This window comes from Trachemys scripta, chromosome 7 (genome assembly GCF_013100865.1).
Source record: "Trachemys scripta elegans isolate TJP31775 chromosome 7, CAS_Tse_1.0, whole genome shotgun sequence".
Taxonomy (NCBI): Eukaryota; Metazoa; Chordata; order Testudines; family Emydidae; genus Trachemys; species Trachemys scripta.
In genome coordinates, this window is record NC_048304.1 from 18,337,795 (window position 1) to 18,357,723 (window position 19,929).

A 19,929-nucleotide genomic window follows, 5' to 3' on the forward strand; every position below is an offset into this window, starting at 1 on the left:
TGTTTTAAGTAAACAAGTAACTGGAGGTGGGAATATACTTCTGATTCAATTAAGTTACATACACTAAAGCATGATTTTGTCATGTTTGAAAATGTAAAACAAATAAGTACAGTTGAAAAGGTTAATTAAGGCAGTTTATTTTAAAAGTAAAACCCAGGGTGGCGACAACACATGATAGCAGCTTCTTTGCTGTTTTTTCAAGGCTGTCAGCCTGTTCGTTCATATAGACTATAGAATTCCACAACTTTGGATTCAACTTCTAAGTGTATAAAATAGTATCTACTGCTTTTCACTACAGCAAATTCTGCATTTTTCATGCACTATTTTCTCCAGCAGCAAATATTCTGACCCTTTCCTGATTTCTCTCCCGGATGGAATAATAGCCTTTTTATACAAAGGACACCACACAAGTCTAACTATGCTATTGTTAGCATCAGCAATAAACAGTGTCATTTATAATCCAATCAATCATACTTAAGTGCATACCATCAGTAGATAACAGCCGCAATGACACTCCCAGTCAGGGTGTATTAATTATCTAGAAGAAACTTACTTCATGCTCCTTCACCTGTTGATAAAGTTGGGTAGAAGAATGGTACAGATACCAATCATTCAAAAACAGATGATGTCTGTCAGAGGGCGTTAACATGAAGGAAAGAGCATTTTAATGATTTAAGAAATACAGGGAAAGACAGTTCCCTGAAAGTTTTCACCATTGTAGCCTACCCTAAAAATGAAGAAACTACAGGCTTGATTTAATAACACCGCCATCTTTCACAAGATTTTGGCGTCTGGAGATGGACCTTTTTGCCGCTTTAGTGGGTACTGACTGGTATCTTATAGCTTCACTGTTGACAGAAATTTGTGCACATGTCAGTTCTTACACCATGGGTAAAGCCCTTTACTCATATAGGAATGTTGAAGCAGTTTGCGTTTCAATTCAATCTGTTGAACTGTGCTCTTTAAAGCAGCTTTGCGAAAAATCTGCCATTGTATCTCCTGCTGCAGCTGTTCCTTTAGCTCTGCCTCACTGGGATAGGAACGTTCCTGTGGCAAAGACATTAGGCCCTAATCAAAATCTCTCAGGCACAATGCATGGTGAAAACCTCCCCATCTTCCTTTATGAAAATGATTCATTTCCATTGAGTGTATAGTGAGAAAATTCATATGAATTCACTAAATTCAACAAAAAAATTCAGATGAGACTTTGACTTGTAGTTGCGTGTCAGAAGCCAAACTTTAGAAGTCAAAACACTTATGAAAAACATTAAATATTCCACTAATGAGTATTTCAATCTGCATGTTCGATTGTAACAGTTATTTGTGTTGTTAGTTACATAAGGTAACCAATCAGGGTACCAAAAACAAGCCCACAAGACTTGTTATATAATGAGCTAACCACCAGCAAGTTTGAATGTTTGCCATGAGCTAGTCTGACAGCAAAAATGTTGTAGAAATTTGAACAAATAGGCAAAATTCACCAAATATGTAAATTGAATATTCTGTCATCTAATTTTTTTCCATTATAAACTTATATGCTGAAGGATCTGTAAATAAGGTAAAGTTTTGCTCTGAAACAGTTTTCTTCAGTGAAACATTACAAGTTCTTAAATATATATAGCCCTATATGTAGGGTCCATATATAGATTTGGCTGTTTTGAAATCAGCTACTTCAACTTTATAGCTTTTGGAAAATGCACATTTTAACCCCATGCATACTCAAGGTGCTTAATTATTCTATTTATGTAGAGCACCTTTCATCTGAAAGCTTTTACAAATCATATATTACAGCTGACTGCTCCCATAAGAAATGCTGCAGATCATATTGTACTACGCTAGCAGGAGGGGAAATGTGGTCAAGGACAAAGGAGCAAGCTCATGGTGTCATTCTATATAGACTATTATACTGTGCTCATCATCATCATATCTGAGCACCTTCCAGTAGTGCATTAAGCAATGTGACTAACATCTATCATGTCCACTCATCCTCCCAGGTGGAGAACCACGTGAAGTGTCTTGGTTTGGTTGATTGGGGGGGTAAGTTGTGCCATGGGATCTCTATGTTAACAGACAGCAGACAGTGATCTGTTTTAAACAAGATACTACATGGAATCAGTTTATCCACCACAGAAAAATGAAAAGGTGTGTTGACTATGCTTTCTCTTGGCATTTTAATACCTGAGCTTTAGACTATAATGCCACTCACTTAGATTTAAAAGACTGAGTGACTGAAATGCTGTTAGAGACTGAGACAGAAATCAAACAAAAACAAAAAACCTAAAGATGTATTTACAATCCCTCAGAGCAGTTGGTCAGTGTCTAACACCAGTTTGACTACATCTTATTTCCAATCCATAATGAAGTATTAGCTGATTTTCTAAAACAGATGACCATGCAACTTGTACAAGGAACAGCTACAATGAGTGCTAAATGAGCACCATAACTGCTGGGACAACATTTTCAAAATCAGGTGCCCAAAGAGTCTCCTGAATCCATATTCAGGTGCCTAAGTGGGATGATTTTCAGAGGTGCTGTGTATCCTGCAGCTCCCAGTGAAGGCACCCATTGTTTTAAAGGCTACAGAGTTAAAAAATAATGAGCACCCTCCCTAGTAGCTGCAGAAAGGAAGAATGACCTAGTGGTTAGGGCACTAGCCTTGGAGTTAGGAGACCTGGGTTCCAGTCCCTGTATCACCACAGACTTACTGTGTGACCTAGGGCAAGCCAGTTAGCCTCTCTGTGCCTCAGTTCCCCATCAGTAAAAGGGGCATAATAGCACTTCCCTTCCTTAGAGGGCTATTACGAAGGTAATATATACTAAAGATTGGGAGGTTTCCTAATACTATGGTATTGGTGGGCCATATAAATACCTAAGATAGAGCAGATAGATTATATGAAAAAAAAAAACATTTTATACTAAGAAAAACACCTTCAAAAAATGAAGAAATTATCAATTGCACCCAGTTCTGCTACACAAGCAGATAGAACTATCATATGCATCATAGCAATCGGCCTAGCCTTTGAGTTTCTCCTATTCATGTTAGTACAGAAAAAAAATTAATAAATTAAACTTCCTGTAGTTAAGAGTAACTACAATTTTGAGTTCTGTAACTGAGAAAAAGATAAGGCCAAAACCCTGTTCTTAACTTAAAGGTTTGCTACAAACTGCTGCCCAAGCAACAGTTTCGTTTCACAAAAGTAGGTACAACTGCCAGTTACAACACTGTGTGAATGAATGCTGCCAGAACTTGTGTCACTTACCGAAGCTTCCTGGAGCAAATGAAAAAGGTGGGCTGCTGTCCATGTAACATTAGAGCCTGTCTGCTACCAAAATGCCTTGAAGATGGGAGGAAATTCCCAAGTTCTAAAATAGCCCAACGTAGCTACCTTTTCCCACAAGCTCATGTTTACCAGGAAACTGCCATCAGCTCAAACACCCAGTGTTCTTCCCGAGTCTAAATCCAGAATGGGGCTCCTTGCATGCAGAAGGTAAAACCATGTTTTTGTGTTACTACATTGTTGAAGTTAATAATAGAAGGCCAACACCAGATACTGGCATGTCACAATAACCATCCACTTTTCATAACAAAACTAGGCAGGTTTATGGTACCTAAACAGCCTTTAAAAAGAACAGGAGTACTTGTGGCACCTTAGAGACTAACAAATTTGTTAGTCTCTAAGGTGCCACAAGTACTCCTGTTCTTTTTGCGGATACAGACTAACACGGCTTCTACTCTAAACAGCCTTTGTGGAAGACTCATTTAAAAAGGAAAATCTCAAGCCAGACCTGACTGCATGTTACATAATGGAAGATGCTTACACTCTTTTTTGGCAATTCTTCAATTAAAAAAACTTCAAAAACAGACTTCAATGAGAAACTGCAGAACTGGAATTAATTTGCAAACTGGACACCATCAAATTAGGCCTGAATAAAGACTGGGAGTGGATGGGTCACTACAAAAAGTAATTCTCCCTCTACGGATACTCACACCTTCTTGTCAACTGTTGGAAATGGGCAACGTCCACCTTGATTGCATTGGCCCCCCACTTGGTAAGGCAACTCCCATCTTTTCATGTGCTGCATATATATATATACACTGCTTACTTTATTTTTCACTCCATGCATCTGATGAAATGTATTTTAGCCCACGAAAGCTTATGCCCAAATAAATTTGTTAGTCTCTAAGGTGCCACAAGGACTCTTCGTTGTTTTTGCTGATACAGACGAACACGGCTACCCCGCTGAAACCTGGCACCCTACAGTGCCCCATCCTTTGGATTTATTTTTATGGGACAAAAAATCATCTAGAGCGCATGATTTTGCTTACTCGTTCGACAAGGCCATCTTCACCCTACTGGTGAAAATTGGAGATATCCTGTCTCCTAGAACTGGAAGGGACCTTGAAAGGTTATCGAGTCCAGCCCCCTGCCTTCACTAGCAGGACCAAGTACTGATTTTGCCCCAGATCCCTAAGTGGCCCCCTCAAGGATTAAACTCACAACCCTGGGTTTAGCAGGCCAATGCTCAAACCACTGAGCTATCCCTCAAAACACTGTGTGCTTATAAATCAAGACTTTGGAAGTGACATTCTGTGCTGTTTGCTAAGACTCCCAGAACTCACAGATCCGCTGCTCATGGGAGAGGAGGTTATGGTAGGTGGACCCTCTGGATCCTAGGCTGCAACACGAGGCCTGTCTAGGTTATGGCATTCCCCAGGATCTCTGTAGTGGTTAGTGCTGTGGGCCTCTAAGCCAGCAAGAATAATGAGGGGGTCCTCAGGAGGCAGCCTTATGCTGAATACCACAGTGCCTGTGGAGGGCAATCCTTCCCCAGCTTGAAGCAGCTTTTAGGGCCCCTCTTACCCAGCATAAAGGGGTCAAAGGATGGGGGCGGGGTGATGAGGATACCTCCCTAGGAGAAAATTGTACTTGTGGTTTATGAGCATGTCGATTGGCTGTTTCTTTGCTGCTATGCTCATTCGAAGACTGTTAAATCAAATAACTCAGGGGTCGGCAACCTCTGGCACATGGCTTGCCAGGGTAAGCACCCTGGCGGGCCGGGACAGTTTGTTTACCTGCCGCTTCAGCAGGTTCGGCCGATTGCGGCTCCCACTGGCCGCAGTTCGCCGTCCCAGGCCAATGGGAGCAGCGGAAAGCGGCGCGGGCAAGGGATGTGCTGGCCGCAGCTTCCCGCCGCCCCCATTGGCCTGGGACGGCGAACCGTGGCCACTGGGAGCCGCGATCGGCCAAACCTGCTGATGCAGCAGGTAAACAAACCGGCCCGGCCCGCCAGGGTGCTTACCCTGGCGAGCTGCATGCCAGAGGTTGTCAACCACTGAAGTAACTACTGCTATGTTCTGAATTATTTCTTTCTACCTCCTCAGATTTTTTGAAAGCACATTCATGATTTCAATGCCTAACATTATTCCACAACATGTGCAATTGTGCAAACAGTACAAGGTATGCAAAGCTAATCCAATTTAGCAAGGATGGGTAGTCATAAAAACAAATAAATGTATACTTACTTTTTTTCGCAGCCTCTGAAGAAGATCTTTGGAGGCATGATGCAGGTAAAACTTCTTTGAGATCTTAAGACACTCCGCTCCATTGCTAACTACACACAAATTTGGCTGATCCTCAAAAAGAAAGTCTAACAGTCCCTTAAAGGTAAGAAAATTGAAATGAGCCAGACTTGTTCAAACCCACAATCCCAGCCTCTTGCCCCTATCCACTTTCAGCACAAGCCATGCTCATTACAATCTGTCCACTCAAATTCTCCTACCATTGCTGCAGTTCATCCTGATTACTGGTGGGCCATGTTGTCTTTTTATTTGTAACAATATTTTATTAATTATATTGCATTAGGAGCCCAGAGGGCTTTGGCCAGAGAGTGCCAATATATTAATAAATGCATCAGGTGAAATTCAGGTTCCAATCAAGTCAATGGGAGTTTTGACATTGACTTCAGTGGGGCCAGGATTTTATCCCTTCAGATCGTCTGTCCTCCAAGACATGATGCAGTTGTCTAACCTGATGAGAGCTTGTGTCACACCTCTGCAGTATAGTGTATACAGAAATGTCATATAGAAGTGCATTTTGCTAGAACACGTGTCTGAATGAACAGGAGAATCTGCCACCACCAGCTTAACATAATAAATCTAAGAAACATAGAAATCAGATATCTAGTATGTTACTGAATCTGCTCCCAACCACTGAAAGATTGTTCCCTACAATTGGTAGTGTTTTCTCAAGCTCAGTTTTAAATGTTTTAACAGTGCTATCTTAAATAAGAATTGAATTGCAATTATGTCACACCTATATAGTTGGAGAAATAATTCAAGGGAAACATTTTTTGCCATTACTTTGACATCATCTACACAATTATAATCTTGGACTGTCCAAAGTTCTAGTTCAATTACAGAGGCATAGTACCATCCACAATACAAATTTAAACCATGTTGTAACATGGTCAGGGATCAAATGTGTTGTAACCACACCCCCTGACTCAGATATATTTAGAGTAGACAGGCCTTTGTTAAAAATTACTTAGAAGAAAATGAACCTTGAAAAAACCATATTCTATAAATTTAAATCCTATTTGTAAATGTCCCAGCTCAGAAGGATCAGAGATAAAATAAAGGAACAACAAGATTTCCTAACATTTTGAAAGACTGATAAGGATGATTCAGAGGTATATCCCTGTGATCGCAGCTCATGTAGACATACCTAAGCTAGCTTTAATTTATCTTGAGTACCAGAGCAGTGAATCTGTGGCAGCACATCGTGAATGTTGTAAACCATGGATGGACAAAACGACACCAGTGAGTGTAAACTGCGTCACAGGCATTTTTTAATGGCAGCCAAGGCGGCAGGCATTTTTCTTTCAGTATGGAATACTCACAAACACAGATCCCTGCAGCAAGGTGTCTATGGCAATGATCACAGGAGTCTCTGTCCTGCTTGTCAACAAAGATTTGTGAACTGATTAAAAAAAAATCAAGAAAAAATTTACTTATTTAATTAGAATATATATGTACAAAATCTGCATTTTTATCTTCTTTGGTTTTTAAACTACTTATTTATAATGAATGTAAATACATATAAATTATTATAGCTGTCCCAGGCTCACGATCAGCATCTTTCCACCTCCCGCAATGCGGGGGCTGAACTGGCCCCCAGTGTAAACCAGAGTAACCATAAGGCTGCTTTAACTTGCAATGGCTGTGGAGCTTATTAGCTGTTAGGACAATGGCTAATCTCCAGGAAAATGTCACCTAGGGATTTAGGTGGTGCTGTGTCGGGGTTTAGGCCAGGATTCTAAAATGGAGCAAAACCTGCCTCCCAGAGCAAGTCAAGACAACACTGGCTAAAATGCCAACAGCCTCCCTACACTAGAGTGCTTTCTGCTAAGAAAAAAAGAGTAACATAGATAAGGTCCAAGAGTTTTAGCCGAGCGGGACTGGAAAAGTGAAAATCCACTGGGTAGCAGTGAAGAACTTCAGAACCTTCACTCTAAGACAAGACTCGCTATAACCAGGTTTCCTATATACAGGTACCACTGCATTGTGTATATACCCTCCTCTCTGAAGTCTGCACGAGTGCAAAGGTAATGTAGGCCATGTCTATACACAAAAGTTGTACCACTTTAACTACATCAGTATAGTGTGGATGCCGTTATACCAGTATGGCTTATTCTCATACAGGAAAGAAAATAAGCTTTATACTGGTACAACTGCATCCACACTTGGGGTTGCACCAGTAAAACTATTTCATTACAAAAAAAAAAATCACATATACCCCTAACAAAAATAGTTATACTGGTACCAAAATGATACGCAGACCATCCTTAGTATGGGAACTCAGATTGCTAATGTTTACAAGCATGCCTAGAGGAGAATTCAATGGCTTATTTCATAGATTTCATAGATTCTAGGACTGGAAGGGACCTCGAGAGGTCATCGAGTCCAGTCCCCTGCCCGCATGGCAGGACCAAATACTGCCTAGACCATCCCTAATAGACATTTATCTAACCTACTCTTAAATATCTCCAGAGACGGAGATTCCACAACCTCCCTAGGCAATTTGTTCCAGTGTTTAACCACCCTGACAGTTAGGAATTTTTTCCTGATGTCCAAGCTAGACCTCCCTTGCTGCAGTTTAAACCCATTGTTTCTGGTTCTATCCTTAGAGGCTAAGGTGAACAAGTTTTCTCCCTCCTCCTTATGACACCCTTTTAGATACCTGAAAACTGCTATCATGTCCCCTCTCAGTCTTCTTTTTTCCAAACTAAACAAACCCAGTTCTTTCAGCCTTCCTTCATAGGTCATGTTCTCAAGACCTTTAATCATTCTTGTTGCTCTTCTTTGGACCCTTTCCAATTTCTCCACATCTTTTTTAAAATGCGGCGCCCAGAACTGGACACAATACTCCAGCTGAGGCCTAACCAGAGCAGAGTAGAGCGGAAGAATGACTTCTCGTGTCTTGCTCACAACACACCTGTTAATGCATCCCAGAATCATGTTTGCTTTTTTTGCAACAGCATCACACTGTTGACTCATATTTAGCTTGTGGTCCACTATAACCCCTAGATCCCTTTCTGCTGTACTCCTTCCTAGACAGTCTTTTCCCATTCTGTATGTGTGAAATTGATTTTTCCTTCCTAAGTGGAGCACTTTGCATTTGTCTTTGTTAAACTTCATCCTGTTTAACTCAGACCATTTCTCCAATTTGTCCAGATCATTTTGAATTATGACCCTGTCCTCCAAAGTAGTTGCAATCCCTCCCAGTTTGGTATCATCCGCAAACTTAATAAGCGTACTTTCTATGCCAATATCTAAGTCGTTGATGAAGATATTGAACAGAGCCGGTCCCAAAACAGACCCCTGCGGTACCCCACTCGTTACGCCTTTCCAGCAGGATTGGGAACCATTAATAACAGCTCTCTGAGTACGGTTATCCAGCCAGTTATGCACCCACCTTATAGTAGCCCCATCTAATTTGTATTTGCCTAGTTTATCGATAAGAATATCATGCGAGACCGTATCAAATGCCTTACTAAAGTCTAGGTATACCACATCCACCGCTTCACCCTTATCCACAAGGCTCGTTATCCTATCAAAGAAAGCTATCAGATTGGTTTGACATGATTTGTTCTTCACAAATCCATGCTGGCTATTCCCTATCACCTTACCACCTTCCAAGTATTGGCAGATGATTTCCTTAATTACTTGCTCCATTATCTTCCCTGGCACAGAAGTTAAACTAACTGGTCTGTAGTTACCTGGGTTGTTTTTATTTCCCTTTTTATAGATGGGCACTATATTTGCCCTTTTCCAGTCTTCTGGAATCTCTCCCGTCTCCCATGACTTTCCAAAGATAATAGCTAGAGGGTCAGATACCTCCTCTATTAGCTCCTTGAGTATTCTAGGATGCATTTCATCAGGCCCGGGTGACTTGCAGGCATCTAACTTTTCTAAGTGATTTTTAACTTGTTCTTTTTTAATTTTATCCGCTAAACCTACCCCCTTCCCATTAGCATTCACTATGTTAGGCATTCCTTCAGACTTCTCGGTGAAGACCGAAACAAAGAAGTCATTAAGCATCTCTGCCATTTCCAAGTTTCCTGTTACTGTTTCTCCCTCTTCACTAAGCAGTGGGCCTACCCTGTCTTTGGTCTTCCTCTTGCTTCTAATGTATTGATAAAAAGTCTTCTTGTTTCCTTTTATTCCCGTAGCTAGTTTGAGCTCATTTTGTGCCTTTGCCTTTCTAATCTTGCCCCTGCATTCCTGTGTTGTTTGCCTATATTCATCCTTTGTAATCTGTCCTAGTTTCCACTTTTTATATGACTCCTTTTTATTTTTTAGATCGTGCAAGATCTCGTGGTTAAGCCAAGGTGGTCTTTTGCCACATTTTCTATCTTTCCTAACCAGCGGAATAGCTTGCTTTTGGGCCCTTAATAGTGTCCCTTTGAAAAACTGCCAACTCTCCTCAGTTGTTTTTCCCCTCAGTCTTGATTCCCATGGGACCTTACCTATCAGCTCTCTGAGCTTCCCAAAATCTGCCTTCCTGAAATCCATTGTCTCTATTTTGCTGTTCTCCCTTCTACCCTTCCTTAGAATTGCAAACTCTATGATTTCATGATCACTTTCACCCAGGCTGCCTTCTATTTTCACATTCTCAACGAGTTCCTCCCTATTTGTTAAAATCAAGTCTAGAACAGCTTCCCCCCTAGTAGCTTTTTCAACCTTCTGAAATAAAAAGTTGTCTCCAATGCAGTCCAAGAATTTGTTGGATAGTCTGTTCCCCGCTGTGTTATTTTCCCAACATATATCCGGATAGTTGAAGTCCCCCATCACCACCAAATCTTGGGCTTTGGATGATTTTGTTAGTTGCTTGAAAAAAGCCTCATCTAACAATCTTTGCTGAATATCATTAGGGTGTTTTGTCATACTCACTGCCAGCTTCAGCTTGCATTATTCTGTTCATGGGTGCTCTGTTGCTTAGGCAAGAGTCATCTTTAAAAATCTTCAGCACAGAACAACTTCCCTTTAAGTACACGAAAGGTAAGTTAAAAATAACCATCACCCAACAGCACCTCCCCAGATCTCCAAGCTCCATGCTAGCTTTGCAGATACTCACTTCTTTCACAATGTAAATCCATTCAGTCACATTACTGTTTCTCAGAATGACAGTTCCTCTTCTACAATAAAAACAGAAGGAAATTAACAGATATAGAAAAGGCATGAGATTCCTAAGATTTCTTGTAAGAGTCCAAATTAAGGCTATTTTCCATGAGCACTACATACATTCCCATTAAAAAGTCCATCGAGTTTAATGTCATGTTTTAAAAGAGTTCTTATAGGGTGACCAGACAGCAAATGTGAAAAATCAGGATGGGGTGGGGAATAATAGGAGCCTATATAAGAAAAAGACCCAAAAAGCCGGACTGTCCCTATAAAATCGGGACATCTGGTCACCCTAAGTTCTTACTTGTTTCAGTAAGACTGAAATAATTTTTCTTAAATCTTCTTGTTTTTAGGTCTTTTGTTTACTTTCTGTATTTCACTCTGTGACAGGTTGGATCACAGAAACCCCCTTGGGAGATGCCACCTGATGTGCCAAGATTACTTCTATTCCTGTTTTCCCTGCTAGCTCAGGACTCCAGCACCCTGTCTTGCTGAGACAGACACTCCTGTCTGCTCCAACACAGACCCAGGGTCTGAATTACTTGCCCCAAAGCTTAGGTTTACCTGAAAACAGCTCACAGAAGTGTGCTTGTCTTTAGCACTCTGATGCCCAACTCCCAATGGGGTCTAATCCCAAATAAATCCATTTTACCCTGTATAAAGTGTATGCAGGGTAAATGCAAATTGTTTGCCCTCTATAACACTGATAGAGAGATATGCACAGTTGTTTGCTCCCCCAGGTATTAATACATACCCTGAGTTTAATTAATAAGTAAAAAGCAATTTTATTAAATACAGAAAGTAGGATTTAAATGGTTCCAAGTAGTAACAGACAGAACAAAGTAAGTCACCAAGCAAAATAAAATAAAATGTGCAAATCTATGTCTAATCAAACTGAATACAGATAATCTCACCCTTAGAGATGCTTCAATAAGTTTTTTCCTCAGACTGGACACCTTCCAGACCTGGGCACAATTCTTTCCCCTGGTACAGCTCTTGTTCCAGCTTAGGTGGTAGCTAGGAGATTCTTCATGATAGCTCTCTCTCCTGTCCCTTTGTTCTGTTCCCACCCCTTTATATATCTTTTGCATAAGGCGGGAACCCTTTGTCCCTCTGGGTTTCCACCCCCGCTCACTGGAAAAGCACCAGTTCAGGTGACATGATCACATGTCACTGCAAGACTTCATTACCCACTTGCCAGCACACTCATATACATGAAGACTCACAGGTAAAACACAGCCATCTTCAGACAATGGTCCTGGTTAATGGGAGTCATCAAGATTCCAAACCACCAAATAGGCCCTCAGAGTTATATTTTATATTTCTAGTTTTAGATACAAGAGTGGTACATTTATACAAATAGGATGATCACACTCAGTAGATTATAAGCTTTGTAATGATACCTTACAAGAGACCTTTTGCATGAAGCATATCCCAGTTACATTATATTAACTTATTATCATATTTTTATAAAACCATATAGACTGCACAACGTCACACACTCATCTTAATCTAGGGAGCTAGTTTGTTCTGATTATCATGCATGTCATTTTTCAGGTCTCTAGCATGCACTAGCATGACACGGCTATGTTTGGATGTCCAGTACTGCAGCAGTATAGTTAAATTTTATTGTAAGCTGTTTTGTTTGATTTTTGTGTTGGTTTGTTTCATGAACACATTTGTGTTAATACTGGACCAAATCCTAGAGGCCTTACTCAGTCAAAACAATTGTGGACTTCAATGGAGATGGCCTGAGTAAAAACACAGGATTTGATCCAGAGCTCACTGATGTCAACAGGAGTCTTTCTATTGACTCCAACAGGCTTTAGGATCAGGCTCTCAGAGAACACTAGTTATTTCAGTTGACCCTTTAGATTCTGAAAAGCTTTTTTATTGTTAATTGTTTATTGTTAATGTTCATCCTGAACTACCCAACAGCCGCAAATGTTAAAGTATTTCCAAATCTACAATGTAGTCAGCAGACTCTGATGCTGTTCCTGAAGTGCTGCAGTTTTGTCAGGTTCAGCTGTCGTTTAGCCTTTATGGCAACTTAAGGGTGCTCCGCAAAAGAAGCCAAAAGGTGATGAATTGAGTTACTTCTTGTAGGCCAGAAAGTCTCCCCACAACCTAGGTTGTTCTGAAAGTGGGGAGAGTCTTTCCCTGATCTGGAGAAGTCCAGTGAACACACATACTGGAGAATAAATATATGACTCACTTTACATCACTTGTGCTACTGCTTTTGCCATGTCCATCTGTTAAATTTGCCTGATAATATCGTCAAACATTCCTGTGAGGATGGCTGAGATTTCAGGGTCAGGTATTTGGAGGAATGAGCTATTTTATTAAAATAACACTTTTGAACTCTTTCACAAAGTACTCAGCATGGTTTGTACCTACGAAATGAGGAGCCACCAAAATCAATTTTCCAATGTTATAGACAATTAACTAATATGCAGTTGGCAATTAACATTAAATCTCAGAGTTGTCAGGCCCAATGCAGGGTTTGATCCAATGCCCACTGAAGTCAACAGAAAGACTCACTGACTTCAGTGGTCATTTGATATGAGCCTGTGACAGTCTGTATTCCTATGTTCACCTCTTTTTCAAGACAACGATAAATTTTGTACAAACTATGCTTTGTAGGTTATCATCTGAAAACTCATGATTTACTGACCTTTGCTGTCCTAGTAAAATGTGTGGGGCAATATTGTATGTAAAGTTATAAGATTCTCCTTTATGATGTTACTAAGACATATTCCAAATCTGGGGAAGCAGTCATAAAACAGTTCCTCAGAGACAAAAGGCTAACCAACACTTCAGTCAGGTGTCAACAAAATCAAATGGACTATTACCTGTTTAAGCGGCCATTCTTTGGCAAGAAAAAAAGTGTAGCGAGTAATTTAGATCTTTGCAAACAGCTGGAGGTTCCCATCCTCACAGACTTTGTCTCCTGAACCCCAGCTGGAGACAATTCTCAAAGGAGAGGAAAAAGTATAAAGAATGGAGAACAAAAACCCCAAATCCTCACTCCCTTCATTGCTACTCAGAGCATCGACAATGTGTGAAGGAAAAAGGAAGCATTATTGGACTGAAGGGGGATCCTGGCAGAAAGGAATTCAGTCAGTAAGACTTCAAAAGTATGTCTCACCATGTTTTAGCTTTGAAATCATTTAGCTTGTTTAAAGCAACAAAGAGTCCTGTGGCACCTTAAAGACTAACGGATGTATTGGAGCATAAGCTTTCGTGGGTGAATTCCCACTGCATCTGACGAAGATTCAGATTCAGACTAACACGGCTACCCCTTTGATACTTAGCTTGTTTAGTTAGGTACTAGTTGTGTTTTACCTTTTATTTCTTTGTAACCACTTCTAACTTTTATTTCTCATTATTTCAGCTTGGAAGAGGCGACTAAGGAGGGATATGATAGAGGTCTATAAAATCATGAGTGGTATAGAGAAAGTAAATAAGGAAGTGTTATTTACTCCTTCTCATAATACAAGAACAAGGGGCCACCAAATGAAATTAATAGGTAGCAGGTTTGAAACAAACACAAGAAAGTATTTTTTCACGCAACGCACTGTCAACCTGTGGAACTCCTTGCCAGAGGGTGTTGTGAAGGCCAATACTATAACAGGGTTCAAAAGGGAGCTAAAGAGATTCATGGAAGATAGCCATTGATGGACCTATTAGCCAGGATGAGCAGGAATGGTGTCCCTAGCCTCTGTTTGCCAGAAGCTGAGATTGGGTGACACTTGATGATAACCTGTCTGTTCATTCCCTTTGGGGCACCTGCCATTGGCCACTGTCAGAGGACAGGATACTGGGCTTGATGGACATTTGGTCTGACCCAGTATGGCCGTTCTTATGGTCTTATGTTCTTATTACTTGTGAACACTTAAAAACCAATCTTTCTGTTGTTAATAAACCTGTTTCATTGTTTTATCAAGACCAGTGTGCTTGGATTGAAGTGTTTGGGAAACTCCATTTGAGATAACTGGATTTGTGCATATCATTTTCTATTAAAATGACAGACTTTATATGAGCCTGTGTTGTCCAGGAGAAGGCTGGGTAATACAAGACGCACATTTCTGCGGGAAAGTCTGGGACTGGGAATTTGCTGGTGTTGCTCTGCAGTGTAATACAGGAGGGGCTGGTCATAGCACTCATACAGTATGGCTGGGAGTGATTTACATGCTGGAAGCTGTGTGAAAGCAGAGCAAGAGCGCTTACTCTCACAGCAACAGTATAAAAGGCACCCCAGGTTGGATAACTGAGGGGACAGAGCTGTTCAACAGTCCAGATTGCACCCTGGGAAATGTCAGAGCCTTAGTCATCTGTGGAGAGACTAATATTAACATTATAATAAATTCTAGTTTTGCCAAAGATTTTTAGTGAGCACTCTATGTTCTTCCTTATTTAGATACCAATTCTGCAACCACATCTGTCTTAGCTAACCCTGCATCATGCAGATCTCAGTTCTGCAGGTGCAAAGGGATCGGCCAAAACAGATCCAACTGCAGGATCAGGGCCTCAAACTAAGTTCCTAGGGTCTAGGAACATGTCTTCGGTGGTCCCAGTCCTGAAAACATGTGCTACTGGGCATAGTGCTTACTACTATGAATAACCCCACTGCCAGAGTACTCATTTGTAAAACACAATGGAAACTTACAGCACAATCTAAATGTTTTATAATAATGTTAATTCCACTGGATAGTGCTGGTTTTCTACACTGAATAAACTTTTCTTACCTGTAGTGACAGACAATGCATTTTCCAGGATTGTCTTCCAGCAGATTGATGGGCCAACCTTTAAAACAGTGCAGACTTCTAAGCAAATCAGAGAAAGAAATTGTAAGGACCATCCCATCTATTGAAGTCAAATAGCATCTGTAATGTTAAAAGTTCACTGTACCCCTGTTCATTTTATGGAGGGATCAGTAAGATGAATATATTGTTAAATTAAAAACTCTCAAACTATGCCAGAAAGTTAGTATGCCATTGTAATAAAAGAGACAGGACATTTAGTGGACAGTAAATGATTCATTATTACTAAAGATAATAGTACTTCTAATAATGCCTTCAACATGAAGATCTCCAATGTGGCAAATCAGCAAGATTCCCAACAATCCTGAGAAGAGTTATTATGCCTATCTGCATATGGAGAAACTGAGACACACAGAGTAGTTAATTGACTTGCTCATGGAAACAATGTGAAAGAGGAGATAAACAGTAACAGGTCAAAAGGACTACAGTACTTTTCTGGTGATGAACCCTCCCCCAGTTAACAACACGGTTGATTCACAGATGTGGTAATTGAAAAGTCTGAAGTTCTTCCATTCTACCTCAGAAACTGCATCTGCTCAGGATCTCCAAACACTTTTTTCCCACCGGACAGGAAAATCTTGATAAAATCCTTTAAGAAAAGAACCAGTTAAAAAATATTTTAAAAACAGAAAAACCTCCCATTCGCCTATTCATAATCAAACTCTTTCTTCTCTTATCTTAAAGTGTTTCCCTAAGCACTTAAAGGATGAGAATGGTAGACAGCAATGTTACAAGGAACAGAACTAGGGCCCCAGAAGGAAGACAGTTTAACCAACATTTCCTTTGCAGAAGGCTCCCCCTCCTTCCTTTATGGGCTTTTCCTCCCCTCACCCACACCTCCTTCGAGAAGCACACATTTCCGTAGCTCCCAAGGAAATATGACCTGGCACCTTGGCTGTATTATACGTGACATTATCATTCACTGCTTATTTTATATGTAGGATTTTCTATGGCACTAGTCATGGCAGTATCTGAGCATCTCACAAATATTAATGACTTAACCTCATAGCCTCCCTGCAAAGTAAGGAAGTGTTATTATCCTGAAACTGAAGCACACAGATTAAGGCTGGGATTGGCACCCAATTCCTACTGGAATTCATTAGGATTTGGGTGCTTCATTCCCTTAGGCTCCTTTGAAAATCTCCCAGTTTATGTGACTTGTCTGAGACATCAGAGTGAGTCTGTGGCAGACCTAGGAAGAGAACCAAATGTCCTGATTCTCACTCTAGTATCTTAAGCACAATAATTACAAGACTATCCTTCTATCCTGCTCTGATTTACAATACAGTGACTGATCCAAAGGGCAGCATTATCTATAGCTATTCCCCAATACAGTTCATGAGTTCTTTGAACTTGACTGACCATAACACAACAGTCAGAGACATCTTATAGCAAAGTCCAACATTGCGTTTCCCACTACCTACACTCCTCCCACCCTTCTTCCCACTTTTGATGCCACCCCAGACGCCTTGCTCTCTGGATTCAAATGCCTCTTGAATGCTCATGTCTTCCATGAGGTTTTTCCAACAATAATCAACCAAGGACAGAAGAACAAAACACTTTTTAAAAGTGAAGTTATCTACGATTTTAATCCAAAAAATGGTACCTTCATCTGGTCTAGTCTATGCACCTAGACTAAACAGTCAATCTATGATTTAGATTAGAAACTCTTCAGGGCAAGGACCTGTTTTTCCCAATGTATGTACAGTACCACAATGCCAATATTCTCTGCATATGCAATAAATTATTATCTGCTTTGTGGTGAAGCAGAGAAACAGCACACCATCATGGAAGGGGTTAAAGAGAGCCTTTGGGCCCAGCTAGCCCTGGCCCGTTATACCTGCAGCCAATGCCAGGCTGGTGGGGAGAGAAGGAGGGAGTGTGGCACAGTCCAGGACTGACTGGCAAAGAGGTATGACCTAGTTGCCTCCATACCTGAGGGAAGGATCACTAGCCTGTCAGCCAAGGCAGCCACCAGGAACTGTCTTCCTGGCCAAAAGGGATGAAGGAGGCGGCCTACGAACACCCGGCCTAAAAGGAACCCAGGTGACTGAAGCACAGAGACCTTGTGGGGGTTCCAAACTTACAGCTGCCCCACCCAGAGGAACCTTGGACTGCAGCAGGATGCTGCCCAAGGTCCAGCAGGGGGCACTTCTAGAGACAAGCCATCACAGGAACTTGGATTGTAGGGCCATGTCGCAAACTGAAGGGGCAACAGTAGAAAGGAGCCCAGGGCAGTGGACGTAGACTCCCCTCTGGGAGCTCCCCTACTCAGGGGTTGACTTACACAGGGTCCTGGGCTGGAACCTGGTAGAGTGGGAGGGTCTGGGTTCTCCTACTCCCCTGCCTTAAAGACTGAGTCACATTGACCACAGAAGCAGGGAGCAGGAAGTTAAGCACTCTAACCACTAAGCCAGTGGTCCCCAAACTTTACACAATTGTGCCCCCCCTCCCTTCCCCTGTCCACACACCCCCAAGCCAGGGCCAGAAGCAGAGATGCGGCTTCTGGGGAGGGAAGCGTGGACAGAGGTAAGGGAGCCGCTGCCAGGGGCCAAGGCTGGGGGCGGGGCTGGGAGCACAGCTGCAACCAGGGGGCTGAGGCTGGGGGGCAGGGCTGAGGCCAGGGCCCGTACTGGAGCGGCAGCCGGGATTGGGGGCAAGTCTGGGGCCAGAAAAGGAGCTTTGGCCAGGGCCTGAGACTGGGGCCGGAGCAGAAGACGTGGCCAGGCCGCGGTCGGGTGCCAAGGCTGTGGGGGTTGGAGGGGGGGCAGTAGTGGAGCTGTGGCTGGGGGCGGGCCTGGGGCCAGAGCGGGGCTGGATGGCGCTCTCTTCTCCTCCCTCCCAATGGGAGTTGGCCCGGACCCTGCCGCGCCCTCCCCCCCCAACATTCCTCCGCGCCCCCTTAGGGGGACGCGTCCCACAGTTTGGGCACCACTGCACTAGGCTGACTAGTCCTTCAAGCCTCCTGTTACATGCTTACTTATGGATATCACGGCCTATATTTTTAGAAAAAAATACTTCTGTATATGCATACCCAATACGTGCACGCAGTCACCGCCACTGTACTCAAGAACTGAGCACACACAAACAACCAAGTACATATGTGACCAGTTAATTTGATGTACAGTCAAGATAACTTTATTTTAATCTACCTCATGCTCCATTTTCAGATGTGGATAAGTAGCAAGCGCTTGGTTCAGATTCACCCTTGATGTAACTCCACTGAAGTCACTGCAGTTACACCAGAGATTAATTTGGCCCACTGTGTTTTAAAGTTTCTGCATCTTGTTGATGTATAGCAGAACTACAGGTGGATACATCTTCAAAGGTTTGAAGGGGAGAATCTCCCAGTTGTTGAACTATCAGAATCTGGTGACTCTCATGGAATTTCTAGCACTTCCGGTTTCCAGTCAAGCTAGGAATACCATAAGAACAGGTGGTGTGTTTTGGCTTTGCCATGAGCCTCTTCCATTCCCAGCCAAAATCCAGAAGTGAAATAGTGCACAAGAATGGCAAAAAGAAATGTCATTCAAACTGTTCCAATCTTCCAAAAAAGGATGGGTCTAAATTCTGAACCAAGAACCTACGGAATTCTTACTTTATGCAAACTGGTTCTGTCATCGCTGCATAAAAATGGTTTGTTGACCTCACATTGTGTTAGCATTCACATGATCCACTGTGTGATCCCGTGAATCTGACACACACAACACCAATGTAAAGCATCTGATTATATAACATAAGGTGAGCATTCTCCACTTTTACCCCAGGCAGTTTTATAGTAGGGGTGTAGCAACTTGATCATCCATCAAATGCAGATGGAACAAATTTTTGAAGGATGATATGTAAGAACAGCCATCAGTGGTTTTTTGCTGCACATCAAATTATATTTATACAGCAGTGTCTGAACAAAGAAGGCCAAATTCTGACCCTTGATAATGCGCACACAACAGTGCTGCAACTCAGTAGGGGTAGCCTGGCTGTAACTGTGGGCAGAATTTGGCCCAATGCGCTTACATATGTTTGACTATTAACCATTTTTATTTGTCATAAATGTAAGAAATATTTACCTCTCGGTCAATACAGAGAAACTCAGCTGGTTCCTGAATAATAACAGTTGTCTGCCAGTAGTCACCATTTATAATCTCTCTATCCTGAAAAATAATAATTAAAAGGGTGGAATGAGGAGAGGAAAAGTGTATCATTTTAAAATATCAATTCAATTTTTAATCATTCTTTAATTTCAAATCTTCTCTCTCCCCTACGTCTATATTTAATTAGGCAACAGAGAATATGTTTTGTGGTATTGAAAATAAATCAGCAGATAATAAGAAGTCACACATTATAAAAAGTCATCTTATTTATACAGGACTCTATATCCCACAAGACAGATCTCTCTCCACCGCTGAAACACAGCTGGAGTGC

The 19,929-nt window shown here is 41.6% G+C and overlaps 1 protein-coding gene across 4 annotated transcripts in view; it reads right to left on the bottom strand.

Moving 5' to 3' along the window:
* Nucleotides 1-96: 96 nt before the first annotated feature.
* The window catches only part of LOC117880249 (cyclic nucleotide-binding domain-containing protein 2-like), a 30,497-nt gene continuing 10,664 nt past the window's right edge, over nucleotides 97-19,929 (bottom strand). For all 4 annotated transcript variants that reach the window (XM_034776245.1, XM_034776244.1, XM_034776243.1 and 1 more), the window contains exons 7-14: nucleotides 19,575-19,658; nucleotides 16,026-16,096; nucleotides 15,433-15,510; nucleotides 10,638-10,698; nucleotides 10,454-10,544; nucleotides 6,901-6,980; nucleotides 5,525-5,659; nucleotides 97-1,047 (exon numbers count right to left, since the gene is read on the bottom strand). In XM_034776245.1, coding sequence (XP_034632136.1) covers nucleotides 874-1,047; nucleotides 5,525-5,659; nucleotides 6,901-6,980; nucleotides 10,454-10,544; nucleotides 10,638-10,698; nucleotides 15,433-15,510; nucleotides 16,026-16,096; nucleotides 19,575-19,658 — 774 coding nt within the window. In that variant the 3' untranslated portion in view covers nucleotides 97-873. The remainder of the gene's footprint in view (nucleotides 1,048-5,524; nucleotides 5,660-6,900; nucleotides 6,981-10,453; nucleotides 10,545-10,637; nucleotides 10,699-15,432; nucleotides 15,511-16,025; nucleotides 16,097-19,574; nucleotides 19,659-19,929) is intronic.